This window comes from Penicillium daleae (assembly GCF_028827525.1).
Source record: "Penicillium daleae strain IBT 16125 chromosome Unknown utg000004l_segment0_segment0, whole genome shotgun sequence".
Lineage (NCBI taxonomy): Eukaryota > Fungi > Ascomycota > Eurotiomycetes > Eurotiales > Aspergillaceae > Penicillium > Penicillium daleae.
Genome location: NW_026623152.1, coordinates 612,276 through 638,054, shown reverse-complemented (window position 1 = coordinate 638,054; position 25,779 = coordinate 612,276). Strand labels below are relative to the sequence as shown.

At 49.5% G+C, this 25,779-nt stretch overlaps 9 protein-coding genes across 9 annotated transcripts; 5 read left to right on the top strand and 4 right to left on the bottom strand.

The window, feature by feature from the left end:
- Window positions 1–164: 164 nt before the first annotated feature.
- Window positions 165–752, top strand: N7458_003950 (GNAT family N-acetyltransferase; the record flags this gene model as incomplete). Its single annotated transcript, XM_056907332.1, has 1 exon — window positions 165–752. One exon carries the CDS (start codon window positions 165–167, stop codon window positions 750–752), a length of 588 nt encoding a protein of 195 aa, XP_056768059.1.
- Window positions 753–1,480: 728 nt separating this feature from the next.
- On the top strand, window positions 1,481–2,491 carry N7458_003949 (RNA recognition motif domain-containing protein; the record flags this gene model as incomplete). Its single annotated transcript, XM_056907331.1, has 3 exons — window positions 1,481–1,541; window positions 1,609–2,107; window positions 2,146–2,491. 3 exons carry the CDS (start codon window positions 1,481–1,483, stop codon window positions 2,489–2,491), a joined length of 906 nt encoding a protein of 301 aa, XP_056768058.1.
- Window positions 2,492–5,881: 3,390 nt separating this feature from the next.
- N7458_003948 (uncharacterized protein) lies at window positions 5,882–8,799 on the top strand (the record flags this gene model as incomplete). The annotated part of the gene is made up of 4 exons (XM_056907330.1): window positions 5,882–6,255; window positions 6,317–8,074; window positions 8,127–8,208; window positions 8,263–8,799. The coding sequence occupies 4 exons, from the start codon at window positions 5,882–5,884 to the stop codon at window positions 8,797–8,799; spliced, it is 2,751 nt and encodes a 916-aa protein (XP_056768057.1).
- A 530-nt stretch (window positions 8,800–9,329) lies between these two features.
- Window positions 9,330–10,319, bottom strand: N7458_003947 (uncharacterized protein; the record flags this gene model as incomplete). The annotated part of the gene is made up of 3 exons (XM_056907329.1): window positions 9,330–9,520; window positions 9,543–9,916; window positions 9,955–10,319. 3 exons carry the CDS (start codon window positions 10,317–10,319, stop codon window positions 9,330–9,332), a joined length of 930 nt encoding a protein of 309 aa, XP_056768056.1.
- Window positions 10,320–11,737: 1,418 nt separating this feature from the next.
- Window positions 11,738–15,194, top strand: N7458_003946 (uncharacterized protein; the record flags this gene model as incomplete). The annotated part of the gene is made up of 9 exons (XM_056907328.1): window positions 11,738–11,827; window positions 11,878–11,898; window positions 11,957–12,014; window positions 12,067–12,126; window positions 12,180–12,560; window positions 12,621–12,916; window positions 12,990–13,546; window positions 14,284–14,400; window positions 14,456–15,194. 9 exons carry the CDS (start codon window positions 11,738–11,740, stop codon window positions 15,192–15,194), a joined length of 2,319 nt encoding a protein of 772 aa, XP_056768055.1.
- Window positions 15,195–16,090: 896 nt separating this feature from the next.
- Window positions 16,091–17,431, bottom strand: N7458_003945 (uncharacterized protein; the record flags this gene model as incomplete). The annotated part of the gene is made up of 3 exons (XM_056907327.1): window positions 16,091–16,192; window positions 16,246–16,999; window positions 17,061–17,431. 3 exons carry the CDS (start codon window positions 17,429–17,431, stop codon window positions 16,091–16,093), a joined length of 1,227 nt encoding a protein of 408 aa, XP_056768054.1.
- Window positions 17,432–18,451: 1,020 nt separating this feature from the next.
- N7458_003944 (putative NRPS-like enzyme) lies at window positions 18,452–22,216 on the bottom strand (the record flags this gene model as incomplete). The annotated part of the gene is made up of 2 exons (XM_056907326.1): window positions 18,452–21,937; window positions 21,995–22,216. The coding sequence occupies 2 exons, from the start codon at window positions 22,214–22,216 to the stop codon at window positions 18,452–18,454; spliced, it is 3,708 nt and encodes a 1,235-aa protein (XP_056768053.1).
- A 919-nt stretch (window positions 22,217–23,135) lies between these two features.
- Window positions 23,136–24,180, bottom strand: N7458_003943 (uncharacterized protein; the record flags this gene model as incomplete). The annotated part of the gene is made up of 2 exons (XM_056907325.1): window positions 23,136–23,772; window positions 23,846–24,180. 2 exons carry the CDS (start codon window positions 24,178–24,180, stop codon window positions 23,136–23,138), a joined length of 972 nt encoding a protein of 323 aa, XP_056768052.1.
- Window positions 24,181–24,614: 434 nt separating this feature from the next.
- N7458_003942 (uncharacterized protein) lies at window positions 24,615–25,694 on the top strand (the record flags this gene model as incomplete). The annotated part of the gene is made up of 3 exons (XM_056907324.1): window positions 24,615–25,014; window positions 25,085–25,587; window positions 25,647–25,694. The coding sequence occupies 3 exons, from the start codon at window positions 24,615–24,617 to the stop codon at window positions 25,692–25,694; spliced, it is 951 nt and encodes a 316-aa protein (XP_056768051.1).
- Window positions 25,695–25,779: the final 85 nt, after the last annotated feature.

Here is a 25,779-nt window from a genome sequence, read left to right as displayed (position 1 = left end):
CTTCGGGGATCACGAAGTCTTCAATCTACGATTGGCCGGTTCACGGGAGCTAAGGTGTGCTAAGCGCGGTCTTAGTTCCCCCCTCACCTCACAACGGTTCTCAACACCCTGGCTCGTCCATTCAAACCAGGCGCTCCAAACTCAAAGAAACTCAGAATATAAACATGGTCTCTTACCGTGCCGCAAGGCCAGAAGATCTACCCCAGATCCAGGCCATCAACAGACATTACATCCTCAATACTTCGCTCACATTCGTGCAAACCCCACCACCCTTTGAGTCATACACTGCCAAACTGAACGATCTCACATCCCGAGGCCTCCCATACCTCGTCGCAGTGGACGAAGTACAAAAAGCAGAGGACGGAAATTCTCTTGTCCTTGGATATGGGTCATTTTCTCCCTTTCGCCTACAGAAGTCATATGCTCCCACGGTTGAGCTTACTCTATTCCTCCATCCGGAGCACCAGTCGTTGGGGATAGGATCTGTTCTCCTTGCGCATTTGCTCGGGCGTGTAGAGACTGGTCAGGTCTGGCATAAGTGTGATGGAATGGATGACAGCAGCGAGTCAACCGAATCCGGACATGCGAATGAGTCTACGGGTGCGTCTCGGGTTAGGAACGTGATTGCTGTTATGGCTGTTGATCCCGAGGGCAAGGAACAAGGTGAAGCTTTGAGGACATGGTATTTAAAACGAGGGCTTGAAGAGCGTGGTCGGTTGAAGAAGGTTGGATTTAAAAGAGGACATTGGTAAGGGCCCGAACGGAAGCAGATTGATCTCGCTGGTATGACTTGAAGCTGACATTAGAACTAGGATCGACACCGTTTGGCTTCAATATTCTGTTCCTGAGTCTATGGTACCTCTTTGAGCAAATCCTACATGCGGCACGTTGGCAATGTCCGCAATACTTCTACAGTCCCTGTCAAGAACCCCACCATTTGGGAGTGGGTTCTACCATGACACATATCTTGTTTATCCCGTTCTTCCCACACCTCATCCATAATCATAGATAGCTTACCTATTTATTTTTTGAGCGTGTTATACCCCTCATTAAGATTCCTAGCCATCGACAGTAAGGGTTTTGTGGTGGCGATCAAATTGATAGCGTAGGCGCCATAATTTGTCTGCAAGTATGTACTTGAATCCTTGATCAGACAGCGACAGCGGAATGATGAATACTTTCGCTGTTCTGAGCAACGTGGGAAAGATCGCTTCCATCATGAGGAGTAGCTTTTGGATCCCGATTCCGGAACTCATCAGTGTTTTCTGAATATTCCACGCCTTCCTCCACACCCCGATGACGTCATCACCACCCAGAACAGGCAAACAGCTGAGATCACGTGGCTTGACTTACCATCTACCTCAGTTCGACCTTCGATTCAATCAACTTTTGCGATCAGAGCGGTCTGAAGCGCTCTATCGCATCTCGCGAGAGCACCTGCATCGCAGTACAAGGCCGTTATAGGCCGAGCGGAGTCGCCATGGCACAAACGCCTCAGGACCAGCCCGATGCCTTGAACGAAGGCAGACGGATCTACCTCGGTATGACGACCTGCCGATTGCTCTGCTTTCTCTCGGCAGGTCACCATCTAACTCTAATATCGCACAGGCAATCTACCTTACAGGGCTACTCCCTACGACATCGAGAACCTTCTTGCGGCGAATAGCTTCGACAAGACAGAAAGTATCCACATCTCGGTTGATCCAGTGAGCGCGCGAAACCCAGGCTACTGTTTCGTCGACTTCCCCGACAAGGCGACCGCCGACCGTGCGCTATCCTCGTTGAATGCACAAATCGACGGTCGATATGTCAAGGTTGGACCATGCGAGCCCAAGAAAAAGTTCAGTCGTCGCTTTAACCGCGAGGACGAGTACGCCTTCAAGCGATGGGGTGACTGGAACTCGCAGTCCCGTAACGCCGACAGCAGCAGTAGTCGACCCACCGGTCAAGGTATCGAACAGGGTCCTATCGGGGCACTGAATCATTTCGATGATATGGCAGATAATAATAACAAAGGGCGAAGACTCTTTGTCGGTGGGCTGCCGAAGATGATCAATCAAGCGGAGCACAACAGTGAAATCGCTGACCTTCTTGGTGCTTTCAACCCGTGCGCGAACCTTTCTCATATCCCTTCCATATTTGCAGGACACCGACTCACTCAGGACTTTATACCAGAACTGCGATCGGGAAACGCATCACGCCAGACGAGTACACCAGATCATTCCCGGGTAACCATCACTACTGCTTCGTTGACTTTGAAAATAAGGCGGACATGGACGCAGCAACCAAAGCACTCAATGGCACTATTTACCTAGGAAGTCGGCTGAAGGTCAGGCCAGCAAGGGAAATGCCGAAGACTTTGAAAGACGCACGCCTGGGCTTGAGAAATAACCGCCCCGATGAAAATGAGGACCAGATCTCTTATTCCGATTATATGGCCAGATCAAGCCGGGCATTTCAATCCAATGACTGGCGCCGAAGGGATAAGTAATGACTGAGGCTATGAAGTGCCTTTGGTCTTTGAGATATATAATTAGCACCTCGTCGAATCGACTTGCTCAGCAGGTCTGGAGTCCTCATGGAAAAATGGGGGGTTTCCGCCCTGCTGTTTGCTATGACCATTTCTGACAGCCGAAACAAATACCGTGCAATATTAATCTGATGACTATCCAGATCAAGTGTGACAAGGTCTCATTATCCAGTATCAATTGAGTGGCCTCCCACATCCAGTGTTACTGCGCACCTATTCAACCATCTCGAATAGCGATTGGACAATATCACGGAGTATTTCTACGACAGGAACTTCGCTTAGCATCCCCATGAAATGACCCGTTCAGCTTAGACTGTATCTGATTGGTCGTAATAGATTGCATCTCAGATGTAGTCAAGTCTAGATGACAAGCTGGGGCGGAAAAAAATAATGGGAACCTACATGCATGGCGAGATCATAAGCCGCCGCCAGGATTGCTCGAGTCAAGTAGTTGTAATCATGCAGATACGACAAGAATGACTCGACCCCAAACGGTCGAACTACTTGTAGAAAATTTCGCACATGTACACCTGGGCGGATGGGCTTGGTTTTACACTGGGTTGCACAGCCGCTTGGAGGATACATCGGGGGGAATACTAGGTAATCACTTTCCGGAACTCCTCTTCGTCATACATTAGCCACGACCGAGAAATTCCTTGTCGCCTTTTTATGTCGGTCAAGCCAATTCTTTTCGCAGGACATCACTCTTGGTGCACCAGACTTCAAATAGGAAGAAGCTGCCTGCGAGTTGAAATTGCGGGGAAGAAAGAGGAAACAAAGACTCCTTTCGGAAGACGACCGGCGGGACATCCCGCTCTCCAGCCGCGGGGGAAAAGTCAAGGCAAAGGGGTCAAAGCGAAAGCTAGAAGGATATTACCGGACATCATGAGAAGCATCGCGTGATTGACCCGGAATTCAGGGCCCGGAAGTATACTGCATTGTAAAAGCTGGAGCTTACTATATCTACAATATGTGCGACGAGGCCGAATTTGGTCATTCTACACGGTAATGAGAGGATCGCATGTAGTAAAAATTAACAATGCCCGTCATCGGGACACGGCCGTACTGTAAGGCAGCCCGTGGGAACGAGTTCTCCACCAATTGAGGCAAAGGTTTGCCGGCTTGTCGTTGGAGAGATCACCACGACCTGCAGGCATAGCCCTGTTGGGGTCTAATTCTCTGATTAATTACGATTGTTATATCTTGTACGATCAATGGCGACAGGGTAGTACAAGAACGGAGAGTACTGTAGGCCACGCCGTTTGAACACCAACTACGTGTCGTGCTGTAATGCATTGTAGAAATAGATTGGGGCCACTTAGAGACCAGGAAAGACTCAAGTCTTACTGTTTCACAGCGCAGCTTCTAAGTGGATTCTGGAAGCCCACTTGATCGACAGGATTGCTTAGCTTAAAGGGTACGGCCGGATCGCTAGCTAATCCCAGAAACAGGGGGATAGAAAACTGGATATCATGTAAGAGAGAGGATCCTAATAAAGGAGAAAGAAAATGATGAGGAGTTCTTGGGGTTCAGTTACATCGCCATGCATACTGCAACTACAGCATGTAGAAATGTAGTATTATTCTCGATCTCACTAGTACAGGATTTAACTTTTCCTCCAGCAAAGTCGTGCATAAAAGGTGTCTTAGCAGGACAGCCTGCCAAGATACATCCCACACTTCTCCCTCCACTTAATCACAGGGGTTCTGTTTGGAGTTTCTGCCGCATGGCGGTTAAGCCTTGCGAGCTAAGAATTCTGTTATTATCGCCGTTGCGGCACAGATTAGGGATCTGAGTAAGAAATTAATCCTTTTTATCATACACTTGCCAGCTTGGACAAGCTTTGCCCCCGAATGCCAAGCTGTGGGCGTCTTTAATGCATCGAGCGAAAACAAACTTTCCTTCGGGGACCGGAAGAGACGGAGTACGCCTTCCGATTAGAAAGACTATGGAGTCACGGAGTGAGTAGTAGCGCTAACTAGCTATTTGACTAGGGTATTTCAGTCCCTCGTGGCGGGGATTAGACGGAGGGCCAACGATCAATTAAGTCGGCCGTACCGTATATTTCCGCCCCCACGGATACTAAAAAAATCCAGCCCGACTGAGTCAGCGATGTAAATTCCCTTTTGAGCCGCAGCTTCTCCCCCTTTTTCAGTAGCTGATCGTGTGTCCAATTGGGGCTGCCGTATTCTTGTCCATCATCTTTGAGCACAACTGTGAGCTATCAAATAGGGCACAGCGACTAAGGAAAAATTATCCACCCTCTCAAACCCACTAACCCATCGTTCTAGTCCTGAGAGGCCACGATTCAGTCCGTCAGTTGAAAATTGGCGGAAGGACAGATCTCCGACCGGGTTAGGAGGGGCTTAATGGAGGCCAATCGGCTAGAGGCCTTTGAGTCTTATATAGGCTCCCATACAAGACCTAGGCTATGCAGTCACACACGACAGTGGTGAGCACGCAGTCAAATCCGAGGCAAATAAACTCACGTCAAATATTGGACCCTTTCTTGGACCCTGCATCATGATGTATCCTGATGGCGAGGGAACCTGCCAACATGACGCAGGTTTAGACCTCTAAAATCGGGGGAATGGACGGTCTAACCGTCGGGCAATCCACCGTCCAACCGTTCCAACCTTCCACCACTCATCGCCACGTTGAAGGAGTGCAGGAAAAAATAGGTGAGACTTGCTGTGGGGAAAACCAGGACCCTCGCACGGAGTCTTCGGGCCAGTGACAGGATCCGAAAGGTCTCACACGAAGAGTTGCCTATTCCGCACCAACCAATAAGCTCGTCAGGGACACCCGTTACAACCAATGACATGCTCCAATAGCCCGTGACAAACGAGGTTAGGTAAGAAGAACGAGGCTTTTCTGCTTTTCTGGTCAGGTCCCTTCGCGTGTGCCCCCAGCACCCCACAGCCTCGTTTGGGCAAAAGACCGCATGACCCTGAACTCTTTTTTATGGGCTAGGATACGCTGGATGAAACCCTGGACTGGGGCTTGTAGCTCCACTAAGCAACATTTCCACGCCCACTTGGCCAAGTGTAGCAAATTGGCGCGGCCCTTGGACTCTTCGAGAGGCTTTTTGGGATGGAGGCGAGCCACACTCGTTTCGCGCCTTTTCTTTTCCCCGTATTCTATTTCTATTTATTATTAGCTAGGCCGCTCGCTCGTGCCGGACTCTCCGAGGGAGATTTTCGTTTCTGTTCTCCTTGTTTTTGATTTCTTTTTGGATGATTTTCGCTCGTTTGGCTGTCGAAGCTGTATAGCATATACACCTACGTACACATTCACAGGACCATTTATATTGCATACTCCATGTCGGCCTGATCACACATCCTCGCCAACATGTTGCGTCAACCCAATTCGCCGTGGGCCGCGGATGGCGATTTTACCGTGATGCTAGGGGGTTCTGGAGGTCGATCGATGACCTATTTCAACTTCTTTTGCTGTGCGCTACCAGCGCGTGCCTGCTCGGCTGCTTTTACTTGGGAATCTTCAAAGAAGTTTTGGTTTAGCTTGTTGACTGTCTCGACATTTTGCGCCAAAGTCCTCCATATCTACGCCCATATCGACTCCGTCAAGACGAGGAAGTTGTTCCTATGGGGTCCTACATTCTTTGTTCAAGACGCGATTTTCCTTTTGATAGTTTTTGCGCTCACTAGCAACTTCCAATGGAGATGGCTGCGCTATGCGGCTTCCACGGCGATTATACTGGGGACGTAAGTCAATGCGTACTAAAGATAGCATTACCGAGACTACGCTCACAGCTATTCTCTCTAGATTGATCCTTTCCACTATGGCCGCCGCGAATACTTCGTTCTACTTCACCACCGGCGCTGAAATTCACTGGCGACAAGCAGGCGGCTTCAACCGCGACCCGGCTTCGATCAATACCCTGCTCACTGGATTGACTGGCCTGGTTATTGTCGAGGTTCTATATATCGTTGCGGCTGGCTTGACAACACCTTGGATCTACAACGGCATGGAATCGATGATCTCAATCTGGGGCTCAATGATCAAGGCTATTTTCAAGCCCATTGGACCGTATGCGACAGCCGGAATGAACAAGATTATTAGTCGATGGGGCAAGGGTCGGGAGGTTATGGAGAGAATGAAGATTTACGAGCCAGTGCCATTGAGCGACTACGACGAGGAGGAAGACAAAGGTACGCCTAGCGGTGCGCCATTGCTCGATCACCCACCGCAAGTCATTGAGAACAGGCGCTGGAATCTCCATTGGGCAAAGAGCGTTGATTGGAAGCGCGATATTGCCTGGAAACTCTGGTTGAAGCGCGCATTGGTAGTTTTCCCTACTGCGTACATTTTCTTCGTCCGCTTGCTCCGCCCTTCAAATTCGTCCTACTGGTTCCTTTCCCAGACGGTCATTATCGCCCCATTCGCGGGCGTCGATTCTGAAAACAAGCTCGCTCATATGTTCAAGGATCGCACCTTGGATGGTAAGACGACTGCTCTGACTGCAGTCCCGGAGTTCGACTGGTTTCCCAAGGGCAAGTTCCCTGGTTTCCGCGACTGGGAGGATCGATCTCGGTACTCACACTATAACTCGACCGAAGACCCTCTGCACATCTCTAACCTCGGCCTGGATATTTTGACGCCTATCAAGACTGCGCTCGATAGTGGCGATGTCAAGATCAAGCACATCTTCCTCTTCAAGATGGAGAGTACTCGCTATGACGTCTTCCCTCTCCGAAATAATACCTACTTGTGGGATCGAATCCAGAAGTCTTATAAGGATAAGAAGGTCCCTAAGGACGTACTGGGTCGTCTTGTCAATCTGACCCGCACTGCCGAACGCATCACTGGATCGCATTCCGGATTCGACCGAAATGAGACGATTAAGCCCTACGGAGGTATCAATCTGCACAATTCTTACACCGGCGGAACGTTTACCTTGAAGAGCATCGAGGCAACCACCTGTGGTGTTGAGCCACTAGTCGTTGATTTCAACCATGAGTACGAGCACCACATCTACCAACCGTGCATGCCTCATATTCTCGACATGTTAAGCGCGACTACAAATAACAGCAAGAGCGATGACTTTGCCGACTGGCCCTGGCGTCCTGCATTTATGCAGTCGATCACCGATACCTACGACCATCAGGACCGCCTTACTCCCGCCATGGGCTTCAGGCCCGAAAACACCGTGACTGTGGAGTCTATTGACGAGGAGCGCGCTAACGACACTTCGTGGACCGCGGAAAAGTTCAACTTCTGGGGATACCCTGACTCTTCACTCGCTGTCTACTTCAGAGAGGCTATTGAGAAGGCTGAGCGTGATCATGAGCGTCTGTTCTTGACGCATCTTACTGGCATCACGCATCACCCCTGGGACACACCGAATGGAACGTACGATGAGCTTATCGGATCTCAGTCTAATGCCTTTGGTGGCAAGAATGACGGCCTGAATCGCTATCTTAATACCGTTGGGGTGAATGACCGCTGGTATGAGGAATTTTTGGATATTCTGGAGGAGACTGGCGTGGCGAATGAGACTCTCATTGTGATGACTGGCGACCAGTAAGTTTTACCCGATCAACAACGAGGCAAAATCATACTAACCCTTGATTAGCGGTCTGTCACTTCCTGAAGATGGCAATGTCACTCCTTACGATAATCCTCTGGAGACCAACTTCCACGTCCCTCTGATCTTTGTAAGTTCGCTCACCTTACGATGAGTATACGGACACTAATACGTATATCCACAGGCCAACCCACGTCTTCCAACCATCCAACTCAACGCCTCCGTCTCGTCTGTGCAAATCCTCCCCACAATCCTCGACCTCCTCAAAAGCTCCGGCTCCCTCGACAAATACAGCACCCGCGCTATCAGCGATCTCCTCCCTATGTACGAAGGCCAATCTATCCTCCGCCCAATCATCACCCACAATGACAAAACGCCTTACTACCAATTCACCGTCATGAACACCGGCGGCTCAATGGTCGCCATGCGCTCCGCAGATGCTCCCTACCGGCTTATTGTCCCTCTGGTTCCAGAGGTGGAATTCCGCTTCACAGACCTCAGTCGGGACCCGCAAGAAGAAAAAGCCATCAAGGCATTTGACTTCAAGTCTTTCCAGAAGGCTGTTGAAGAAGAACATGGTGAAAAGGCCGCGAAGTGGGTGCATCATGCTGCGCGGGCTGCGCAGTGGTGGGTTACTGATAATTGGAACCGGTATGAGTATAACCCGCGGATTCCGAAGAAGCCTCATCAGTCGTGGCCCAGCACGCACAAGGAGGGTTGAGCGGGATGTCTCAGCGAAGCAGACTCTACTCGCAACTACGCCATTCGGCAGCATTTTTCATTCCCTTCCACATTTATACCATTTCTTTGTATGATTATTAATTCTCGGAAGTCTTTCGGGAAGTTTGACCAGCATGGCGCACGGCACATCTTCGGCTCTTTTTTCTTCTTCTTTCAGTGTATATATTGACATCTACTGGTATTGCATATTTAGGAGAAACGCACTCAAATAGTCATTAATGATTATATCTTGAAATCATGAGCAGCTGTTTCCACAAAACTTATCTTCCGTTCATGATAGTGGGCCACTTCTCCTTGCAGGTAGATCTTGGATCCCTCCACCTCCACTGGTAGCTTAGAATTACAGTAAAGATCTTGGGACCGCAAGCACGGGCTTTCTTGGCATATGACTACTTCCAAAATACTCCCTGCTCAATGAAATGGCGTCAATAACACATATTCCGGTACACCACGATTTGAAATACTGACCACGTATAAATGACCGAAAACTAATCATCCGGTTGCGTAGAATTAGACATTGAGCTCATCCAACACGGACTCCAAAGACTCGCGCTTGAGATGTCGATAATCGGTTTCTGGAAATGGCCGCAGTCCAAACCCGATCCTGTTCGAATTGACTTGTCTTTGTAAATTTCCTAGGGCATACACGTCGAAGAAACCCTCACTCTCGATGTTGAGAGGCATCTGGTGGCGGAAGTAGCCTAAGAGCCAGATCAGAGCTACTTCCAGTCAACGAGTACCCGCTATAATCGATGTTGACATCCAGAAGACATAGCAACTGGCACATTCGTAGTAACACCCGACGCCATATCCCGGAATTTATTTCGACACGCGAGAAATTGACACAACTCATTCTCTCGGAATATTGGTTAATGAGAGAAAGGAGGTTCTGAATGGACACGGAGACTCCCCCGAGAAAGAGATCTCCTAGACAGAAAGAAAAGGGAAAGGACAGGAAGTCGATATCCAGAATGTCCAGGCTGTGTAGTGCAAGAGATCGCAAATTTGGCGCAATTTCAATTATTCTAAACAACCGGGAGGCGTAAGTGTTGTTAGGGAGACTAGCGTACTCTGGTAAAACAGGCTCCATATGATATCTTTAGTCCTGCTCACTTGTGTATTCTAGAACACATACTCCGAGGTGCCGAAGAGGCCGTGCAACATCCTCGATAGGTATCCGCACAGAACTAGTCTGGTTGGGGAAGAAACGTCCGAGTTCACCTCCAATTCTCTCAGATTTGAAAGTGGAACGTAGCGTAACGTCGAGATAATCACTTCGACATAGCTTCTCCTTTGGTCCTGTGAAAGACTAGAGGGCGGTTCGTGAAACTCAATTGCGGCGAGGTGAGGAAATCTGATCAAACAGGAGAACAGGCATCCGAATAGATCCTCGATGTATAAGGCGTTCACAGCATCGGCGAGAGAATAAGCACTGGTATATCTGAATCCAAAATCAATCTGACGGACATGCACAGAGTATGGGCGGTTTGATAGCTTCATAGTCTTTCAAGAGATGGAATTATTCCGGGGGGCCTGCATCATGCATCGATATGTTGGAACAACCGGGATGAAGCGCTGCGGGAGAATGATTTGTTGACATAACGCAGATCCATCAAGAATCTGCGGATATCCCCACTATCTATCAAGTAATATCCTCTAAATAAAGAAAATCGCCAACGTCACGCCAGAGATGATCTACGATCTATGGAGCAAAATTAGCGCTGATCCCGAGGTACCTGAAGCAAAAGCTTTTTTACTCGGTCATAGATCTCCATAGGGATATGCATTTTCATGTTCTGCTTTAAAGATCGAACTAGTATTCTAAGGAGATGACGAGAAGCTTAGATTCTCTAGCAGGGAGGAGAGTTTCAGCGATGGTGACTCGATGCGGGGTAACCTGGCTACACTACTGTATGGGCATTACGACTCCTGTTCCAGATCACATGAGGAGCTAGTTAGGCATGCAGCACTCGACCTGAGATACAATACTATGTAATATTTAGTATATTATAGTATTATTACAAGTTATGCACAAACTTGATATTAAACTGAAAGTGTACTATATCATACATACTATAACTATCTCCAGTAGAGGCTCGGGTTCGGAGATAGGTGATCAGAGAAGGTTCCAATAGCCAGGAGCGTTAGTTCGTTTCCGGTCTACTCGGGTTTGGGGTGCGTAAATACTTCTAATTTATCGCAAGTTGTTACAGATATTAGTGATGGCCTGCTTGCTGTATTCAGCCCGTTCTGCATTTCAGATGTGGTGAAGGATACGTGCTCTATGATATTACGGATGAGAACAAGCTTTGAAGTGAGGTTATGTCGCCTGGACTGATAATAGGTAAGCTGGAAGCTTCCATGTATGAGGTTTCTGATTGACACGAAGGAAGAGAGAGAATGGCACCGAGTTAGCTTGTGCATGGGAATTTCATGTAAAAATACATCTTTCCTGGTCCCAAAGGGGTATCTTGTAAAATAAATTGAATATTATAGAAAGATAGACTCTGGTGCATGAGACATTATTCAGTCAGAATTGACAAATTCAGATTTTATTTTTGCCAAGAGTAAGGTCAAACTACTGATTTCGAAAACTACTGTAAGCATAATCCGATCCTTGGTTTGACAGTACTAATTAGGACCATTAGAAGATCACCCGCGTCCAAGCCACCGCCAGTTGCATAACTGCATGCATCTCCCAAAGTAGACCCCGCCCTTTACCTGATCAGGCTGCCATATGCGACGCCTCCGAGGGGCGGACTGGCTGGCTGATCTTGGTGATCATCAGTTCATGCAACTACTCTCCCGTCTGTATGCCCCGCCAATCCATCTTTCTCCCTCTGCTTCTGCTGCTTTTATTTTCCAGCTCCGACTCCCGTCGGGGCTTTTCATTTCATTTTCAGCTCTCGTTGGCAAAGATGGAGGCTGTGAAGCATGTACCGTGGCTTTACAATTTTCGCTCCTCAGAGGGGTTTATTGTTATTGTGGTGTCGATTGCTATTTTCACTGTAAGTATAGAATTGAGGGGGGTTTTACGGTCGCTTACTTTTTTTGATAGGATGTTTTTATCTATGGCATGGTATGGTGATGGAAGAACCCCAGTGAAGCGAATCCCCATGAGTTAACTGCCTTCATAGATCGTGCCTATTGTCCCAATTGCATTGGTCAAACGTGCTGGCGCTCGTGAGGAAGAAGGTACTTGGACACATTTGGTACATGTCTAGATCAACTACTAATAAATTAACAGCTCAATCCTGGGTCTCAATATTGCTGGCTGTCTATGGTGCCACCCTTCTCGTGGGATCGCGTGGGTTTCCTGCAACCAGATCCTGTTGTGTAACAAGCTGACGCCCATTACAGCACTGTTCGGCTATTTCGCCGACCACTGTCGACTACGAAAACTTCCCTTCATTGTTGGCTTGATTGCATTGGGTGCTTCAACGGGCCTTTTCGTCGTCGCTCGGTCTTTACCAGTCCTCATCATCGCGAGAGGGCTACAGGGCTTCTCTGGTGCCGCTGTGTGGGTGGTAGGTCTTGCTATTATCGCTGATAATGTGCCACCGGATCGTGTTGCAGAGGCTATGGGCCACACGTCGATTGCATTGACATGGGGCGCGCTTTTGGGACCGACGATCGGGGGCGTGATGTATGAGAAGTTGGGGTACTATGGGACATTTGCTATTCCTGCGGGATTGATTATGGTGGATGTGGTATTGCGGTTCGCTATGATTGAGGAATCAGGTAAGGGATTTGCAAGCAGTCATTATCTGTTCTGGTTTGGTTTCTGACATATTGCACCAGGGGCTATCCAACCCGACAAGGCAGGACTGGACGCGACCATCGAAGGGTATCAAAGGCATATGTACGGCACGTTTGTGCGGCAGGAGGATGAGTACTCGGGATATTTCTCATCTGGTGAAGATACAGCCAGCGAGCAAGGGCTTCTTCTTATCAGAGCGTCCAATCCTTGCTTCGACCATCCTCGCCTGGTATATGAAAAACGGGCAACGATCTTTGATCTTCTTCGGACCCCGCGTCTACCCCTTGCATTGATTGCAACGGTTGTTATGGCGGTTATATTTTCCGCCTTAGAAACTGTACGTTGCCTTCAACGAAGATTTTATTTTTCAGTCAATGTGAATGCTAACATATGAGATCTATCGATTATAGACACTACCGTTATTCGTGATGGACACATTCAAATGGTCATCCAGCGGCGCAGGATTAATCTTCACGATCACAGCGATCCCAAGCTTCGCCGGAGTGTATGTTGGGAAATTAATTGGCCGCAGCGGCGCTCGCATCCCAGGACTATTCGCCTTCACAATAGCCGCAATCTCCTGGATCTCAATGCGCTTTGTGAAAAATAACACAGCCGCCGATATTACTCTTCTTATCATTCTCTTGCTTGCCCAGGGGGTATCGATTGTCTTTGTGGAGATTATCGCCATGACAGAGGTTTCACAAGTAGTCGATGACTACGAAGCTGATTTCCCTGGTGCGTTTGGTGACAAGACCCCCGTTGCTCAAGCTTATGCTTTGTTCAACATGGCGTTTGCAGGAGGCCAGCTTTTGGGGCCTATTCTGGCGGGTGGGACTCGTGTCTGGGCTGGCTGGAATACTATGACGCTTGTTATCGGCCTGGTCTGTGGCTGCACGGCTATACCAGTAGGATTGTTTAGTGGTGCGCCGTTGAGGCATGCAGAAGATAACCGGGATGACGAAGCGTGAGGGTCAGCCGAAAATTTTCTAATATAATTAGATTAGAGTTGCATTATTTTTTGAAACAAAATTCATGGTGGTTTTGAATATCATCCTGTAATAATCATTTTCGAAGAGCATGACGCCGTTCGCATCTAATGGGAGCGGTCTTTGGGTATTTATATCGACTCTCGTCCCCTGCAAGGCTCAACACTTTTGTCCTGTGCCAATCGATGAGGTGTATGGATATCATGGTTCAGTTGATCTATTCTGTCCGAGTGCTTTCAGCGACTGGGAATATCAAAATGTCATGCAATGAGTAGGACAAAGTTGCGTCCTACCATGAAAAAGCATGTCGAGCCAAAATAGCTTCTGCCTTGAGATTCAGGTGTCGATACCTGCCTGATGAGGGGAATTATCACCACAAGAGCCGCATGACTTGTTTCATCTCCGTCCATCTCAACTTGTCAGCATCTACAGGCTAGATTTGAAGCTACACCATCCCGTGAAGGTTCTAACCGCCCTGGCCATGTCCCTGAATGATATTTATTGCGCAGCGTGCGGGGCTGCTCTTTCCCCGCCGCTTTTTAGTGCAACGGATGGCCAAGATGAGAGTGGGCCACCCACGACAGAGGAAATGAAATGGCTGATGGTCGTCCGCATTCTCTATCGAAGCAGTTATTTTAGCATGGGTTTTAGAAGGTCTGATGATGCACAAAAGCGTGTATGATTGATGAAAAGTGTATTAGCTAACTCCCCACAGAGTGAACCTCTCATCGATTGTTATGCGTGGCTACGATGGGAAGTTCTATGCAACGGGACATCTTCCGCATGACAAATTTGACAATCCAGAGCCGGATAGTTTTGAGATTTTTACTCCGTGCGTATATTCTCAATCAGTCTGAACGGCAAAGATTCTAATTACGATACTCTAGGTATAAGGGGACTACTTTATTCTCGATGCCACTTCACCATTCTTGTAGCGAACTCTTAGCAAAATTCTTGGATTACTCAGTGGGTACTACGCCAAGTAGCTATCTTGGAGTGCTTTTCAGAGCATTGCGAAGCTTTCACGACGAAGCGTCCAAAGTTTACCGTGGAAAGATCAAGTATGGAAGGATCACAAAACAACAAGGGCAATTCTGGTATCCAACAATTAGTACCAAATCGTTTGCGTACGATCCATTCTTTACATCGCCAGAACTACTCAACTACTATCAGAATCTGCCCGAAATTGAACAGGTACCAGAGGAAGACAACGATTGCAAAGTATGCTACATAAAGGCTACGCTTGAAACAGATCCTTTCAGCAAACTTCCGCCTGAGCTCCTAATGATGATCCTCATCCATCTTCCAGTGCAATCAATACGCAATCTCAGACATGCCAGTGTCGCTATAACCAGACTTCGCTTACCCGGCAGCTTTTGGAAGGAAAAACTCAAGCGTGACATGCCGTGGCTTTGGGATTTTCCTTACCAGGAGGCGGAACAAACATCTCGGAATCTAAATTGGCGGAAAATATTCAATGACATCTACATTGGAAGCCAGGGTAATGGAAGGAGTCCATTCCTCAGTTTGGCCAATAGGCACCGGGTGTGGAGGATCTGTGAGCAGATTGCACCTCGGTATGCAGATTTCCAAGCGGAGAGAGAAATGGTCGAGGCGAGAGGATGAGAAAGGCAGTCTTTGGAGGAATGATAGGAAAAAATCCAAATCAGGAAAGAAAGTTGCGGTAAACTATGACTTATTTATATGTTGCCGTGGACCATGTCACTTATTTCAATTGTTCAAAAGATAAATTAGCTCTCTATCTATATGCCTGATCCATCTCAGGCCTGCTAACACTGAACGAGGTGAAACTGCAGTGACGAGCGTCTTGTCCACCTAAGGCTTCCTATTCAGATAGTCCAGGCTGATTTCCTCCACATAACTACCCTCAACAAGCGGAGCGATTGAACTGGTTGATATAGAATGAGTATGATCCATCTGGTTTGTATTTTTGTTCTTGAGTGCTGAAAGTTGTTTCCACACCACAAAACAAACACTAAGGAAATTGCAAATTAGGCGCCGGAAAAGACTACTCCCAGCGCGACTTTTTCAGCACAATCTTAGTCGTCCATTTCGGGAGCAGTGAACACAGTTTATCTAGTTTATTTTAGCTCTCTATCTCAGTATACTCCCTAAGTGATCACGAATTACTCGCTCAGCATTGATAGTTGCCTAAAGATCTACCCACCCGCCAGCTATAGTCGTCTTTTTGGCATAAGTCGGGAAGCAGGTCCTTCGATTAGATGCTTGTGTTGCGACTCGCGCCCCGACTCGCGCCCGGACCCGCTAACCGAACAGGCCAAAAGACCAAAGATGTCAGAACGCTATGTTCTGACATGACCGGGACCGATATAGGTAGCGCACATAACGTTAGGGTCGCAAATCCTAATAGCTGGACTATACTTAAGTGAGCCTTTCAAACGGGAAATTATTCAAGTAGAAGGCAGCAATATACAATCATAGATATATCCACATAGAATTGATCCAAAATTCCTTTCATAGCCTATCTGATCCATGGACGTCTAGGAACGACTCTGGCTTACCATTTCGTGCTCCAGACTCGCGAGAATAAATGACGCAGTGCCATGAACGCTGTTGTACAGCAAGGGCTGCGAAGTGTAGTACTACCATTGCAATCAGCCAGAGTAACGCGGGATGGAATACCAGGAAGACTCACCTCATACGAAGCCGTCGAATTCAAGCTACAGACCGCCACCGTTCCGTTGTAGTCCAAGGTCCCATTGCTGTTCTGCACAACAAACGTATCCACGATATGCCTGTAGCACTTACTCGCTGTATCGATGGACTCTGCAGCTAATCGGCTCGGGAGATATCCAAGCCTTGCGGCCTTGTACAGAGCATAGGTAAACATGGCCGACCCACTTGATTCAATATAATTTCCTGGGCGGCCAGGCAGGGTCATGACCTGCCACCAGCACCCGGTCTTAGCATCCGCCGCTTGGATAACAGCATCGCTCAGCTGGACCAACCGCTGCTGAAGATAGGTTTGCAGCTTCAACGGGAAATTTGGAGTTTCTAGCTCTAAGGTATCCAGGAGAGCCATCAAGTACCAGCCCAACGACCGACTCCAAACGTAAGGACTGCCCCCAGTTACGGGGTTCGCCCAGACGGCCATTTTAGAGGCGTCGTACCCGTGCACGAGGAGTCCGGTGCTGTTCTGCCGGCAATGAGTCCAAAGGAGGTCTAGCTGCTTTATGATGTCGTTGGCGACGGCCGAGCTATTTTCAGCAGCTAGAGCGGTGGTGTAGTAGGACAGAAACGGTACGACAGAGTACATTCCATCCAGGTAGCTCCATTGCGGGTAGACAAAGTACCAGTACCCACCAAAAACATTTTGGGGTTGAAGATTGATGGATTCTCGTAACGTATCTAGAGTTACCTTCAATGTGGTGTTGTGGAATTCCTCGTATCTAAATTTTACTTTAGCAACGATATTAAAGAAACGGCAACGAATAAGAGATGGTGGCTGACTGATGTAGCAAACCCTTTCCAGTCGAAAACCTATCCAATGGAATTTGGGTGTCCTGTGTAGCATTCAGGAGAAATGGTACCACACTGTCCGTGCTGGCTCTCAGATACTCCTGCCAGTCGCTTGGAGAGCATACAGACTCCGGAGTGCGGTAGTATTCTGACAGCCGTAGGATGGCTGTCTGAAAGAATCCGATTTGAAGGTAAATGGACGAGGACGCCTCAGTGCCGGGAGGGACAATAGCCTGGCCGCGCTCAATGACACTGTCTGCCATCCATGCAGAGTACGGGCGCGTCGTGCATGCTGCTGAGGCTAAAGGGGTATTTGCAAAGACCCCCAAGAGGCAGACAAGGAGACTCGGGAAAACGCGCATCGTGATGAGGAATGAATTTGCCGTGTACGGGGCGAAATCCAACAGTTTTGTGTCATCGTTCTTGGGTCAAGATCTTTGTCAGACTCATTCCACCAGGTCAATCGTTGCTGTTTACAGTCTTATCTCCGAGATTCCGCCAAGACTCCTTGATTCGACTAACCACATCTGGCCGCATCAAGGCGATCTGATATCCTTTGTAGCTACAAGGTGATGTAATTCAGAAAGAAAGGTTGATTGTTTTCTGGTGAGTTACAACGGGCTATAAGGTCGCGTGCAATCCAAATTGAACTCCAATCAATTAGGACTTAACATTGTGCATATAATTTCTTGAATCTCATCAGAAATTAATCAACGTGGAAGTACAACAAAGGTCAAAAATGGCGGAATGTTGACTGATGTACGCGAAAAGGCGGGCGATCGAAACATCAGACTACTGATCGCTGACATGTACCGCCAGGCTGATGAATCAAACCTGGATTGGGCTTCGAAGTTGCCAGTCGGTTGAGATTATTGGAACCGTGGCACGGTATGGCGGCCAATTACGGCCACCGACCAGAAACCCTTTATTGCTCATCTATTCGACCGGTCTATTGACCGTCCTGAGTGAGACCGTGCTTTGCTTGCTTATATGCAATCTAATTAGGCCACGGCTGCTGCTATTCAGGCTGACTTGCAATGACCGTAACACTCGGCGAATCTCACCCCCAGCCCTCTCTTGCTGGTGGCTATACTCTCACTCATCCACTTCTTACTCATCTTCTCACTCACCTTCCAAGGTTCTTACTTATCTTCTGACTCATCTTTCCAGTCCTAGTTAGTTATGTTTCAGCTATCTTTCTAACCCCTAATCTTCTCTCGTCGTTCATTTCTCGTAGACGACTTTTAGGTGTGATTATCATGTAAGTGTGTGTGTGTGTGTGTGTGTGTGAGTGAGAGAGAGAGCGAGAGAATAGATTTTAGTTGACAAATATATAATTTCTTCCTAATCCACTTTCATAAATCCGTAACAAGACTACTATCTCACCCCGTCCGTAAGATGCCTTCCACCGTCTGCACAACATCATCAAGCACCTCTTCTCTCCTCCGACTTGCGTCCAGCACGAGCACATCCGGCTCATCAGCAGGATCCTCCAGCAGATCAAGCTGTGAGTCGACCATCGCTGACTTCATGTAGTGATTCTCCCGCGCCACCATACGGCCCTTCAATTGCTCGCGATCCTGCAGCGACAAAAGCAAGAACGTCACAATGACCGGGAAATCAAATAGATTCGACAAGCAGCGCAGCTCATCGCGGTAAACGGTGCGCAGAGCAGAACAAGTCACCACGATCGCGGGGGTCTCCGGTTCGAGCAGGCGGCCCATCACAGCGCCCCGGATATGCGACAGCCAATCCCACCGGTCAGAGTCCTGCAAGGGCAGGTTGTTGGCCATTTTCTGTCGCGCGACTGGAGAGTGCAGATAGTCGCCTTCGATCACGGGTATGTCCAGATGCTGCTTCAGGGCCTGTGCTGCCGTGCTCTTGCCGCAGCCGCTGGGGCCGATCAGGAATAAGACGTTGCGAGGAACGATTGGAGCGACAGACTGTCCCCAGCACTGAGTTGTGAAGTAATTGACAAAACGGGAGACAATGTGGATGTTGAGACCCTGGGCGCGGGCGAGAGCGGGCGACGAAGCCTGTGCCTTCCTCGTGTCGTAGAGGAGTGTGCGGGTCGGGTCATTATTGTCGTATTTGGAGCCGAAGAATTCAAGCAACTTGATCGGTGGATTGACCTCGGGGTCCGGGTTGGAGTCCCTAAGGCGTTGCAGCCAGGCTTCCTTGGAAAGCTGTTCAAAGTTCAAGCCAGCGTCTTTCAGTTGCGGGAGTAGGTCTTGTGTCCAGTGATTCAGGGTCGGATTGGTGACGTTCATCACCTCTGCGGCATTAGGCGCCAGGCTGAGGTCAATGATGCTATTCGCCATCACATCAACGGGGGTCCAGCTGAGGACGTCGTCAAGCTGAGGCAGGGCCTGAATGGTCTTTGCTGTCTGGAACATCATTGGGATGGCCTCGTTAGCGTTCCAGATCCCGTGGACGGTGTCCCCAACGATCTGGCCGGCTCGTAAGACCCGAGCTGTCATGCCGGTCGCATGGACAGCTCGGTTGACAATGTTCTCAGTCACCAGCTTGGACTGGGCATATCCCATCCCCTGGGCATACGACAGAGATGCGGGAAGGGCCTCTGGAACCCAGTTTCCAGGAGTGCGGGCGACTGTGCTGACCGACGAGCAGAAGGAGAACGAAGCAGGGCGTGGTCTCTCGGCGCTCAAGCATAGATCCAGCAAGTTGCGTGTGGCAGCAATACAGCTCTCCTCAAAGCTCTCTAAGGCCCAGTTGAAATTGACCGACCAAGCACAGTGTATCACCGCAGTGACTGACCTTCTGACATTCGCGTAGACACCGTCGCCGAGGCCCAGATCGGCGGACTTAGACAGGTTGCAAGGTAAAGCGACGATCTTGCGCCCTGCAGCCGGGGATATAGTAAAGGAGACCGCACGAGCGCGCAAGCTTTCGGCCACGCGTCGATAGGCGGCAGGCGAGGACTTGGCTCGCACCAAACAGTAGACCTTCTTCACGCGGTCCAACTGAACCAGCTGAGAAACAATATGAGCACCGAGGGAGCCAGTCGCTCCAGTCAACACAACATAGTCACCATCATCTGCACGATCAACGGGGAGGTGTGTCTTGAAATCGGTACTGTACTTATCAATCAAGGCTTGCATCCTTTCTTCAACAGGGGCCTGCTCCTTCAAACCTTCACCAGAACGTAGAGCAGTAATCTGGTCTGCCATTGCCTGGAGGGACGGGTTCTCGAAGACGAAGTTCTGTGACAGCTTCTGGCCTCCGAGGTTTAAGGTACGAGTGATCGCACTGCGCAGACGGATAGACTGCAGACTGTCGATACCCAGGCTGAAGACATCTGTGATCTCGCTCAGCGAGGAAGGTTCCACCGCTGAGGCGATTTCAAGGAGGGACTCGCGAAGGAACTGAATCAGATCAAGGCCCTCGAGTATCTGATCACCTTGTTTATCTGGAGCGTCGTAGATCGCGTTAATCTTCTCAGCAAAGTCTTTGTAGAATGCAGAACGAATGACAGTTCCCTTGTCCGTCCTACGGTAGACGGTGTCCTTTGGAAGAACGTGGATCATATCCCGCGAGATGTACGCATAAGCCGGCAGCTCGGCATTGCAGGCCTCGATATCCCGGAACAAATTGTCTACCAGCTCCTCATCGGTTTTAAAAAGGCACTTATCGGAAGGAATGACAAACAGACCCAGACGCGGTTTGGTGCTTCCGAAGGCGACGGCTTCGCCGACATTGGGGTTGTTACGTGCAACACCCTCAATCACCAGCGGGTTGGCCTTCTCTCCGTTTTCCAGGACCAGGGTGTCGTCCAGACGCGCATAGTAGCGCCAAGCGTTGGGAGTAGTCGGGTGTTTTTCGAACAGGTCCTTGGTAGCATACGAATTGTCAGGGCGGTTGCTCGCAACCTTGGAAGGCCAGCCCTCCAGGACACAGAGCTCGTAAATGCCAGGCATATCTAGCTGATCCTCCCAACGGAGATAGGGCAGCAAGGAAGGGCCAGGACGAACGTAGTCCCAATCCAGATCCGAGCGGTCACGAAACGAGGTCATGAGCTGGCCGGTCTCCGTGGTTCCATAGTGGGATACCAGACGGACGCCGTTCTGCACGAGAGTATCCCCAATTGGCTTGGGGCAAGACGATCCACCGAACATGACCAGCTCGAGACGGGCCATTCGCTTTAAACCCTCATCGGATTCTGAGAGTAGTTTCAGGGCATACGGGACAGCGTACAGGACCTCAATTTCCTCGTGATCGTTCAGAGTACTCAGCAGGCAGGGGGCCGTCAGCGGCAAGCTGGCATTATACATGTAAATGAGCTTCTGGGAGTGAAGGGCGCGGAACAGGCAGCTGATGCCATGAGCGTGGAAGAGGGGAAGAGTAATGAAACCCCGGAGCCCGAAGTTGTTGGCATAGTTTTTCAGGGCACCGGAATGGGTCTGGTAGATGGGCTTTGGGTGGCCGGTCGAACCGCTGGAGTGAATGACCCAGGTGATGTGCTTGTTCTCAGTGGGGCCGTGCAAGTGCGCGACAGGGAGATGGGCAGATGTAGCCTCGGGTGAGGCTGCATACGCCGGCGCTATGACGGGGAGTTGGATAGCACCCGTTCGTTTGGTAACTTTCTCTCCCATCGTTTGGAAGCTGGGGTGGGTAATGAGAAATGAGGCCTTGGTCGCATCCAAGAGACTGACATAGGCATCTTCAGCGATGCGAGTCGACAGCAGCAGGACGGTGTGTCCCAAACGGGATACGGCCAATAGAGTGATCAGGTATTCAAAATCAGATACACCCAGCAGCCCGACAACTTGCACGGGATCAACTGATGCGAGTCTCTGGGGAATGGCCTTGGAGTATTGTACTGCGGCTGCTTCAACAAGCACATCCAGCTTGGGGGTTGATTAGTGCCCATGACATGCATGCACGATTTGAGAAAAGAACCATACCTGATAAGGTGTATAGTATACATAATTGGTGCCCGAAGATGGATAGGCCACAATAGGATTGTGCGCAGTCTCTCCTGAGGCTCTTACTCGCAGAAGGTCGTTGATAGTATAAATCTCCTGTTTTGGGGTCGCAGTCATCGACACAGAAGTCGTGGCGGACGGGGAGATAGCTGGCAATGAGGACACAGCCACAGCTGGTATTGAGAGAGCTGGTGCTGCCATTTTGGAGTGAAATGGCACACTGGTTTACACAGTGAGCAACACTGCAGGTTCGGAGAATGTGTGCCTTTTGAGGTCAACCAAGCGAATCTTCGCACCGAAGCAGCTGTCATTTCCGCATGCTCCATCGGTCGGCATGTTGTATGTCCGGGACTTGATATCATGTCTTGCTGGCTCCGTCCAATCTCCGACTCGGGGAGGAGATAGTTGAGGGGTTGCAAGGCGTTTTCCGCTATACGGAATCGAGGGAACTAGTCACATGTTTTCCGCCAAATGTACGAGGCTTTTCCGCTACACGTGATCGGCGGAATGTGAATATCCGCTTGGGGCGATGTACATTTGGCGGACTCTCGAGTTGAGCGGAAATGCATAATAGGCGTGCTTTTCCGCCATGTCATCCGCCTGAAAAGGACACTAGGAATCTACCTTCCGGAATTAGGGGTCGGCGCCAGATCTGTAGGAAGTTGAGATTCTAACATCCCAAAATAATCATATCTGCAAAAGACTTCATGATCAACGCAGTATGTGGAAGCTGTGGTCCCTATATAGATATTACGAGAATCAAATACTTGACGGAACTCTACATAGCCCATATATAGGTAACAGGCGTTCTGAGTGAGAATATAATTCCATCACTCCTGAAATATGTGCGGCGGGGGATTACTGGAGACATCATCATCAACAAAGAGACAGGTACTTAAGGATGCACGAACTAAGGACTTACCTGCTCCTTGACAAAGGAGATTGTATCCCCCACAATGAAAAAGCTACATGAAAACGTCTTAAAAGGCTCACATGCTCTAGTAGAAGACATTTTGGGCCAAATAACAGTTCCTTGAAACGATAATCATGACTTTCTATACTTCTTTGAAGCTTTGGGCTTTCTATACAGGAGTATGGAAAAGAATTTGTCAAACATCCCTTAAACAGTGAACTTGATCTTGTTGGCATGGCCAGCTGCCACGGCTGCCTTCCGCACAGCCTCTTCGCCAACCTCCTCAAAGATATCAGAGCCCCAGTTGGCCGGGAAGTTGAAGCGCTTGTGGCGCTCCAAACCAGTCAGCTTGGCGTATGCATCATCAGGCAGAGATTTGACCTGGAGATTGGCTGCAATGCGAGAAGGGGTGACGCTCTTGGATAGAACGACAGTGCCGCGCTGCACACCCCAGCTGGCCAAAAGAGGGCCAGGGTCCATGCCTACCTGTTGTGCGACCTGGGCCACGACCGGGTCGTCTACAGTGCGGGGCTCACCGGTCTGATTGTTGCCCAGGGGAGAGTAGGCCTCGATGACGATCCCTTTGCTCTGACAGAACTTGAGTAGCTCTGGCTGCTGCAGGTATGGGTGGGCTTCGATCTGGTTGGCAGCGGGCACGACCGAGACCTGTCCCAGGAGCTCCTCCAGGCGGCGGATGTTGAAGTTCGACACACCGATGGCCCTAACCTTCCCAGTCACCAACAGCTTTTCCATCTCTTTGTAAGTGGCAATGTAGTCATTATCAACCAGCTCGAAAACACCATCTTCATTGAGAGGGAACCACTTGTCGCCGCCCTTGAACGCACTGTCCGGGTATGTTGTTAGCCATGGTGTTCTAATGATATTGCGAAGTGTAGGCGTTAGAGGACAAAACTTACACGGGCCAATGCATCAGGTACAGATCAAGATAATCGGTCCCGAGATCAGCCAGAGTCTTGTTCAGAGCCGGCAGAACATCATCGGGAGCATGCTTGGTGTTCCACAGTTTGCCGGTAATGAAGATCTCGTCGCGTGGCACACCCGACTTCTTGATACCGGCGCCAACCTCGGTTTCATTGCGGTAAATGGCAGCGCAGTCTATGTGACGGTAACCCTCCTTAAGGGCGACTTCAACAGCATTCTCGACCTCCAGAGGCTTGGCCTGCCAAGTACCGAAGCCCACGGCGGGAATCTTTGCGCCTGTGTTGAGGGTGAAATGCGTTTCAATGGCCATGATGAATGAATGCAGTGTGAAGTGATGGGATTAGGGAGAGTGACAGCATATAAAGGAGCACGACTTTCAATTTTGAATCGTAAATGGAGGACCAGGCTTGCAATAATAGCTGTGATAGCTTTCTCAGCCCCCACGTCTCCATAGCAGTCTATCGGAAAAGGATGCGGAGCGGAAACAGACACGGAAATCGGCATCATTCTCTGCCCTTCTCCAAGCCCGAATGTTATCGCGGCGCTCTCCTTCGAATCGATTCCATTTTAAGGACCTTTAAATAGTGAGCTGGTGATATTTTCCACTCTGGTAATCTCAAAACAGCTAGTTTCCACCAAGGGCTGACCTCCTGAGTCCTAGCCTTCTTATACTTGAGTGTCTTGTCGACCACCGTTTTCCTCAAGTGCGATCGCGCAAACGCCCAATTTCCCCACACCATTACAATGACTCCAGTCCCATCGTTCGATGGTCTTCCGTTGTGGAAGGATGGCCCTCCAGGTAATGCTTGGGGGTTATTCGGAGACAATGACCAGTGTGGCATGCTGAATCGACTCACGCCGGAGATTGTGATTGCTGCGTCACAAGAAATCAAGACGGGCATCCGTATCCCCACTGATTTGCCCCTCAATTTCATGTCAAGGCCCTGCTTCGGACGAGCACCATTTGAGCACACGATCAAGAACAAAGCACCCAGAGAAGTCAACGATGACACGTTGCATTTTAACACTCAGAGTAGCTCCCAGTGGGATGGCTTCAGACACTATGCCTACCAGGATAGCAGGAAATACTTCAACGGCCAGACCCTAGATAATCTGTTAACCACGGAGGTCAACGGAATACACTGTAAGTCAAAAACCACACAGACCTTCCTGGGATGAATGAGCTCAACCGGCTAATGCACCATTGCCCACAGCGTGGGTGGAGAATGGTGGGGTCGTGGGACGAGGAGTCCTCCTCGACTATGCAGCATGGGCAGAAGCAGAAAATCTCCAGTTTGACCCGTTCTCAACGCATGCCATTTCAGCAAAGACTTTGCAGGAGATTGCAGCCAGCCAGGGCACAGAGCTCAAGCAAGGCGATATCCTGTTCATCCGATCTGGCTGGGTACGTGCCTATTCTCAGCTATCAGAGGCACAAGCCAAGGCTCTTGCAGATATCACATCTCCCCCAGCCGTCGGAATTGAGTCGTCAGAGCAAACCCTGCGTTGGTTGTGGGAAACGGGCTTTGCAGCGGTTGCCGGCGACATGCCCAGCATGGAGGCTTGGCCATGTCAGAATACTCAGTTCTTGCTTCACGAATGGCTGCTGGCAGGCTGGGGAATGCCAATTGGTGAACTCTTTGACCTTGAGAGGCTCAGTGAAGAGTGTCGACGACAAGGACGGTGGTCATTCTTTTTCAGCAGTGTGCCACTCAGGGTAAGTATGATACTACGATCAATATCAAGTCCTATGTTCCAAGTTGACGATTCTTCTAGGTACCAGGAGGAGTGGCCAGCCCACCTAACGGGGTGGCAATTCTGTAGTTCTTTTGTGTACAGATGAATAAAACGCAATAGTGTACAAAAGGGGTCGAGCATTCTAGTGTCCTGGGGAGTACGTATGTGAGAT